The following is an 8,922-nucleotide window of genomic DNA, read 5'->3' on the forward strand; positions in this document are numbered from 1 at the left end:
GTAGTGGAAAACACCAGCGCTGGACCACCAAACAGACACCATTAGTTTTTTTTGGTAAACATTCGGTTTCAAAATGTGTTTTGGCATTTCATCTTTATCCAACCATTGTGCCGAATGTTTGCGATTGTCGAAAAGAATACATTTTTCATCACATGTAACAATACGGTGTAAAAATGGTTCGCCTTTATGTCACAACAGCAAAGAAAGACAAGCTTCGAAACGATTTCTCTTCTAACGCTTGTTTAATTCATGCGGAACCAATGTATCCAGCTTCTTAACCTTACCGATTTGTTTCAAATTTTTTTAATATTGTTGGAACAGTAACATTAAACCTTGTTGCTAATTCATGCGTACTTTGAGATGTATCCGCTTCTACTGCAGCTTTCAGGTCATCATTATCCATCTTGCTCTCAGGTCTCCCACGTAGTTCATTTTGAAAATCAAAATCGCCAGATCGGAACTTCTCAAACCATCAACGTACTGTGCGTTCATTAGCCACATCCTTAATGTAGTCCAAACACTTCGTTGACACTTCGAGTTGTTTGCACTATATTAGTTCCACGACGGAACTCAAATTTTTTTTTTATTATGTTGGTATATATGCCCCTGAAGTATGATAAAATTTTCAGCTGTATTCATTGTTTACTTTGTCTGTGGCAGCCGCTAAGGTTAGACGTGTTTTTATGAGCTCGGCAATTTTCGTTTATTAAAAGAAATGGATCAAAGAATTTGTATCAAATTTTGCGTAAAAAAGTATAACAAAGTATGTGAAATGTTAATAAAGGCCTATGGTAAGTCTGCTATGAGTAAAACAAGAGTTTACGAGTGGTATAAGCGTTTCCAAGATGGCCGTGAAGACGTTGAAGATGACGAACGCCCCGGACGGCCCAGCACATCAACAACCGATGAAAACGTGGAAAAAGTGAAAGAAATGGTTATGAACAATCGCCGACTCACAGTCAGAGAAGTCGCTGATGATGTTGGCATATCGATTGGCTCATGCCATGAAATTTTTTCGAATGTTTTGGGTATGAAACGTGTGGCAGCAAAATTTCACAACATTTCATTGCTTGTTCGTGAATTTTTGGCCAAAAACAATACTGTAACGATGCCCCAGCCTCCATATTCGCCAGACATGGCTCCGTGTAACTTTTTCCTATTTCCAAAAATAAAGAGAACCTTAAAGGGCCGTCGTTTTACAAGCATAGATGACATTAAAAGCGCATCGCTGAAAAAGCTAAAGGCTATCCCAAAGATCGAGTTTGAGAAGTGTTTCGAAGATTGGAAGAAGCGCTGGCACAAGTGCATAATATCTAATGGAGACTATTTTAAAAGCGACAATATTAATGTAGACGAATAAATAAATATTTTTTTCAAAAAACGAAAATTCCCGTTATTTTCTGAACACACCTCGTATTTAAAGTATTTTGACTCACAGGATCTATATCTATCGAGGAATGCCCTAAGTTTTTCGCTCGAACAGTCTAATTTTTTCCATCGTTACCGCTGAGATATTGAACCACATCAGAACAGCCGTATGTTAAAATAAGAAAAATTAACGATTGATAGCAAATGACTTTAATTATATTAAATAGTTAATTTGAATAAAATATCTGACAGTGTCTAATAAACATAGCTTCAATTTTTTTTAATTGAGTATCAATATGATTTATAAAGAGAAGTTTTTCGTCTAAATAAACTAAATATCTCACTACTAGATTGCGCATAATATTTTTTAAACCAAATTGTTTATATTATTTATTAATTGCATATGTAGCTTGTTTAATTGAAAAGTGAAATCATATACATATTTGTTCACATTTATTCACGTTTACTTTTAGTTTCCACGCATAACATTTTAATATTTTATCTATTGCCTGCTGTAATGTAGATTATGCTAATAATGATTTCTTATTTACATTATATATAATGAGATCATTTACATATGCAATCATAGAAAATCCAATATTGTGTTCTCCATAAAATCTTACAACATCGCATGTATACAAATTAAATAAAAGAGAAGAGTTTATAGTGCCTTATTGAAGGCCATTAACTACCGAATATTCTTGATTTTTTATTTACAAAGATATAACGAATTTGCAATCTTTAATCATGTTTTAGATAAGTTTAATTAATAAATTTGGGAAATTCTTTTTATGCAATTTAAGTAATAAGCCATCAATCCACACTGTGCTCAAAGCCTTTTCTAAGTCAGTAAGACATGCTCCAACACATATTTTTCTATTTAGTGTGCATCTTAATTAACCCCTTGCCGTGCCATTTAGCTCGACGAAACTCGGGCCCAAGTGTTACGCGTCAACGCGTGGTAAACAGACTTACTTACTTTGTAACAGCAATTATGAGACTCGTGACTAACTCTGGTGGCGTACTGATAGAAACTAACATTCAATCACGATCCAGGCTCGTGATGTTTATGTTTGATCCGACTATCTGTACACGACCTCGGCTCGTGATGTTTACGTTTGGCCCGACGATCTATTCACGAGCCTGGCTCGTCATATTCATGTTTGGGCCAAAATTTTCATCACGAGTCAAATTCGTTAAAGCACGGCAAGGGGTTAAGGGGAGATATACACGTAGATGGTCGAAAAAATCGATTTTATTTTTTTTGCATTTCCTTGAAGTTTGAGGTCATTAGAATATCAGGTAAAAACGGTAAAGTAGTATTTCGATAAATAAGTTACAGCCGAGACGGTGAAACGTGTTTTACAGCGCCGATCCGACAGGCGACAGGCAGGTAACGGCAAGTGACCCTTCGAACAAAAGGCGTACACTTATTTTGTGATTCAATTGTTTGTGTTTTTGGGCATACTAGGCAGGTGTAGCATGCTTGGCTCCAGGTATAACAGAAATATCAGATGGCTGTTATTCATTGCCAGAAGTAGACACGTTTTCAGTAGCTTGTTGTTCTTGCAACTGTGCGTTTTAGTGAATTTTCGTTAGTGAACAAATATTGAGAGAAAAATGGATACAAAAAATAAAGGTTCTCGAGAAGCTCATCGATCCGGATCTTTTCGCAAGGATCGAAGTAAAAAAGCGAAAGCTACAAATAAACTGAAAAATTTCCGTCACGATTATGCTGCATTGCCAAAAGAGGTGTTAGATGTCATTAAACCAATATACGAAGACCTCAGCAATGACAAATTGTTAGAACGCTGTGTTGGCGGATATACCCAAAACTCCAATGAGAGCTTCAACCAACTGATTTGGAAGATAGCTCCAAAAACGATGAACAGCGGGGCCGAAATCGTTAACATTGCTGTATTTCTGGCAACATGCATGTTCAACAATGGTGTCACCTCATTATTGGAAATTATGAACGTGTTGGGAATATCAGTTGGTTCAGGAGCACACTTGTACGCTGCAGAAGAAGACAAAACTCGCATTGCGAAAGCCGAGCTGCAAGCGCAAGAATAGACAAAAGAAGGTCGAATACGGCGCCGACAACAAAATTTAGAAGAAATGAACATTCCGTTGACCGAGGAAGACCTACACTATGGGTCTGGTATCGATGATTCCATGTAAGTTGACAAATTTCATGATTAATTCATTCTCAAATTTTCAAATGCGTTTTTCTCAAAACCACGTTTTTTAAATCGGTACCCAAAATTTCTCGAAAACCAATGAACCGATTGCCTTGAGGTTTTTTTTGGTTATTCTATACACAATTATCTAGTACTTGTCATAGGATTTTTTTTTCCGTTACTTAGTTTTTGTTTTATAGGCAAAGTAATAATTAATTTTTGGCCCAAAAATCACCCTTTATGTTCAGACGTTCGCCATTTTGTCATAAATCGATATTTTCAAAATCGCCTATGACAAGTACTAGATTATAGTATCTATTTTAATAATCTTTTTGGTTTTTTCTTTTCAGATGATTTTTAAAGAAACGCCAGTGAGTACCATGTTTTTACAGTGCTTCATCATCCAATATCCTTGTAAATTTTTGCTATTTTTAACTAAAAAAAAATAAATATATTTTTTAATGTATATACTTTTAGATAATTAAAACCCCAATCCGAAATTTCAAATAGTTCTCCTTGAAAAAATTCACAAAAAATGACCTTTTTTCCGGCTTCTAGGTGTATATCTCCTCTTAAACGATTAATTGTATAGAAATAATTGTATAGAATGTTGAACGCCCTCCGCGAAAGCCAAAATGATTTTCTGATGTAAGACAATATTCTTTACAATATGCTACAAGAATATTATTTAAAAACATTTCGTATACCTTACTAATATTGGGTAATAGGCTAATTGAGCTATGATATTTTCTGCGTAGTATGGATGTTAGCGATGATAGCTAGACAATTCCACGAACATTACTACCTAAAACCTATCGGTATGTTGTATCTAATATCCTAAAACAATCCTAAAAGAAATGTGTACATTATAATTAAGATCGATAATTAATTAAGATCGATACAGAAAAATAAATTTATATAAGAACAGTGTGATTATGATTCAAGTTTATTAAACAATACGACACCTCTTTACTTTTTTCCAAAAAGTTATCGTTTAAAAATTCAGAAATTAAAAAAGAATGATGCCAACATCACATAGTGTTCCCAAGTGGTCATTCATCCAAATATTAGATGTACAAATGAATAATTCAAATTTTTCAGCTAAATTCGAGATTTATTTTAAAAGAAAGTAAAACAAATTTTCCAATTAAACTATTCGCTGTTGCTTTCTATAAGCATATTTCTTTAAGTCATCTTTCAGGCAGCTGATAAATTCCATCTCGGAGAAATGCTGTATCTTTGGATATGATAAAGTCGTCAAGCAATTTTCGGATCTCATAATTCCACTGATTGGAAGTAAGTATCGGACAAGACATCGGCCAGAACAATAATCGGATGGAGCAATGTCTGATAAATACGCCGTGTGCTGCAAGACGTACCAGCCAAAATTCATTATGGTGCCCTTGGTCTTGGAAGCAATGTATGGCCTGGCGTTGTCATGCAAAAATTTCACAAGGACTTTCTCCTTTGCCAGTATACGGGAGTTTCTGTTCCAATTCTTGACTCAAGCGGATGAATTGGCGTTGATAATAGACCGCAGTAACTGTTTTACCCGATTCCAGCAACTCATAATAGAGCACGCCTTTGATATCCCAGCAAATGCAAAACCTCCAGGGCATCCATGACGTTGTTTATCGATCAGACGACTGAAATCACTGCTTTTAAACAGCTTAAACCAAAATCCGCACAAAGCCTACGATACAACACCTTTGACGAGAAAGCGACAAATCGATTCACACGCTCTTGCTGCATTTTTTTCTTGTTGGAATTCATAAAAGATACAGTGTCGGATCTGCACCTTATCTGTTGCCATGTTTGACTCTACTGAACTGAATACTTTTGAAGATTATGCTGGGCTTTTCACCATACTAAATGTTATTTTGAATAGCTATATGTCAACATTACATAACCGCAAAAAAGCGGGAAATTCAATTGATTTTAAAATTAATTTCTTAACTGTTTAAAAACATTTGGATTATTCATTTGTATACCTAATATTAACCGTGCCCAACGCTGCTTGATTGCAGTGATCGGACGAAAACTGGTATTTTCAACTTTGTTTTAAGTTGTTTATTTTTCAATCGTGAAATATATACAATGTGATGTAACTACAATAAACAAAAATAATGATATAAACTTAAATTTTTCCTATAAGGTGTGTCGACTCTGTGAGTGTTCCGAAGTCTGTCTGTCGTAAATAGGATACTTGGTTTTATAATTTAAATTAATTAAATAAACAATAATCGTGTTGTTTTTCTTATGTTCTATGTTCGTCCACGCAGGGACTTTGTACTTTTGGAGTAGTGCTCTTCCTCCAAAATTGTTCGCCATAAAAAGAAGAGCATTCTATCTGTGGGAAGTATTTTTTTTTCCTTAATATTTTCTTTTTTCATTTTTTTCATCTTTTTTGTACTGAAGGATACATAAATTTTAATAACTACTATATACAGAACAACAAAATAAATAAAAACGATGAATACAGTCAAGAGTTTTGAATAAAATTAGATTACAATGTTTATATCTTGTGTACGTGTTTTTATTTTACTTATCACATGTGACGATGCAAATTTTTGCTCGTTACTCAGGATTGTGGTCTAGTCGAGGATGAGCCGGAAACTCGCGCCTTTTTAAAAGAGAAGACGACCAAATTTTATAATTTTGATTTCGTGCGCCGTTTTGCGAACGAGACGCGACCCGCAGCTATTATAATTTTTGATAATTGTAAGATTACCCACTACGAGCCAGTACATCAGACATAAGGAGATTGGAGAAATCAGAGCTGCCGGGATGAGCCGAGCACGAACGAGAGCGAGGACTCTGGAGGAGCGGCTAGAGCGGCACACGGAAGGGAATCGCGCAGGGGAATCTTCCTTTCTCGAGCGAACGGCTGGCGATGGACAGCGGGGATGGCCATCTTGAGCTATGAAAAGCGTAAAGCCCCGCGATCCACTCGCAAAACATGCGAGGGAGGATCCCTACGGAAAGGCTCAGGGAATTCCTTTAAATACTGCGAGCCAAGCAGTTGCCGAATGTCGTCCCGGAAGAAAACGAGAACAAGCAAGCGTCGAATTAACAACTCCAGGCGCGAGGCTCCCGCAAGCACCCGCGATACGCATGATCTAGCCGGGAGAGCTAATAGGATGACGCATCGATCGACGCGATAGATCCTCTGCGACGGCTGCCTCCTGCGCTAATCGACGAGCCCTGTTCGTCACTGTGCGGCCCGACGGCGAGCGTTACGGACGTCCCGAAGAGAGAGCGAACGAGCGAAGCTGACGAAATAGCGGAACGAGTTCCGGAGGAGAGGCGAACTTCAGGCGGCGAGTGGGTGAGAGAGAGAAACATTGAACAGCCGCGGGTAGGGAAAAATTAGAGTTGCGTTGTAATTCCGAGTCGGTTGCTGTCGCTTCTCGGCGGCATCTGTGAGAGTATACCGGAAATTTGGACTTGCTTAGGGTCCGTCATGCTCTAAAGGTCGGGACGCGCGGACGTGCAAGATTTTGAGGCCACGTCACAGGGCGACGAGGGCCGTGCTCGAGAGGGTCTCCAGCGTAGGAATCCCGTAGACTCGAGCGCGAGATTCAGTTGTCTTCTTTAATCGCCGGTTGCACAATCCTCGTATTTAATTGTTGGTATTGTCTGTATTATATATTTAGCCGTGTGATTGAATCGCGTGTTTCTTTTTCGAAAACTGTTTTCTGGCGAACAAGCTGAAGTGGTGATTGGCTGGTAAGTAGTATTATTGCATTAGTGCCTAACGTAGAGACGGCAAGATATCTTAGTGCCGTATCATACGTGCCGTATGTGTTCATACTGGGTACCTAGATAGCAACGAATTCCTTCTCTTATGATTGTAAAACAAACAGATTTGATTAAGCGGTTTATGAAAAGATACGAGTACACGCCGCCCACATATGTCATAATGCTCCCGATGGTGCTGCGATCTATCCACCCTTGTATACAGTCAGTAGAACAAAGGTCCTTCTATGCGATTAGATTCTTAAAATTGTTTATATCAATACTAGGAATTTTCCGGAGTAACCGTCTTCCACGCAACCTCTTTTCATTGATGGACGTTATCCACCACCCCCAAAAATCTGCCCTATATAAATCCCAGTTTCTCGCCGCGAGACACACTTGGTTTTTTTCTTTTGAACGTCTCGTCACGTATCATCGTTTTTGCGATTCTCAGTCCTTTGTTACATAGTCCTCAACTTTGCATAGGCTTTAATCTTCACTTCGCGGTTCAGCAGCACTCGCAAATAATTACTGACATATCTTGCGATTAATCTGACCGACCAAGTCAAATATTACCACGACTGCAACCATCCGAACGGTCAGACGACCGGACTCTTGAGAGAAGGACTAGCCGACCGAAAAGGTTCCGCATCCCCAAACCTAGTACACGTACGAGTAAGTACCCACCTCCGTTTTTAATCACTCTACCTTGCCCCGTTCCTTAATATATTAACACCCCCATGTCGCAGTGAATACCCTATCTGATGAGGAAAGGCTCGAGGCCCCCCGGCTCGCAGTCAGGGACTTAACACGTTCACGCCGGGGCCGATTTTCATGTTTTTCGCTGTGAGGCGGCGCTCGAATTCATGCTGCGCTTCATCTGGCGGCGCCATTCAAATTTCAATTATTTAAATTTTCAACTATACGGCAATTTTTTCCAGTTACTAAACGAACTATATTTTTGATGGTGAGCGATGTCTAAACGAATGTTCAAGCGTGACCCACCGGTGATGCACGCCGCCCGATGGCTCAGTATCGTGTGACCCACCGGTGATGCACCCCGTCGTGAACGTGTTAATTTAGGCTGACGACGCTACTTTGATCGCTCAGCTAACGGCCTTTTCCGAGCTTCTAGCCTCTGACAAGAGGTTACAGTCACCACCCCCTCATAACGAGAATAATTACTACACTTAATACCTCCAGGCTCCTCTCTCGCTCTTTCCTATTCACCTGACCCCCACTATCAACCCCCAACCACTCCAACACCACCCCATCGTAATACTCCTTCACCTTACCCTTGGGTTTCGCTTCCCCCGTCTCCTCCATATTATTTTAATCCACCCTCGCGATCCCCTACCCCAGACCCACGGACCCCAGACCCATCTCCGTCCCCGTACGATCCCCCTACGTCCCCTTCGGAACCCCCCACACCAAATTCATTGCCCTCCCATTGAAACACTCCTTGTAACCAGCTACCACACACACACACGCCTATATACGAGGTCAGTTTAAAAAGTATCGCGAATTTTGAATTTCCGCGTGTTACGTATATTCGATTTTCGATTTTTTTGTGGCGTTATGTTGGTACTCATGTCCCTCACTTATGCCGACAAGTTCGGCCATTTTGAATATTCAG

General features: G+C 39.2%; 1 protein-coding gene across 1 annotated transcript; it reads left to right on the forward strand.

The window, feature by feature from the left end:
• Positions 1-715: 715 nt before the first annotated feature.
• Positions 716-1,360, forward strand: LOC106747282 (putative uncharacterized protein FLJ37770). Its single transcript, XM_014624661.1, has 2 exons — positions 716-1,102; positions 1,238-1,360. Exons 1-2 carry the CDS (start codon positions 716-718, stop codon positions 1,358-1,360), a joined length of 510 nt encoding a protein of 169 aa, XP_014480147.1.
• Positions 1,361-8,922: the final 7,562 nt, after the last annotated feature.

This window comes from Dinoponera quadriceps, unplaced genomic scaffold, assembly GCF_001313825.1.
Source record: "Dinoponera quadriceps isolate SergipeBrazil2010 unplaced genomic scaffold, ASM131382v1 scaffold269, whole genome shotgun sequence".
NCBI classification, from domain to species: Eukaryota; Metazoa; Arthropoda; class Insecta; order Hymenoptera; family Formicidae; genus Dinoponera; species Dinoponera quadriceps.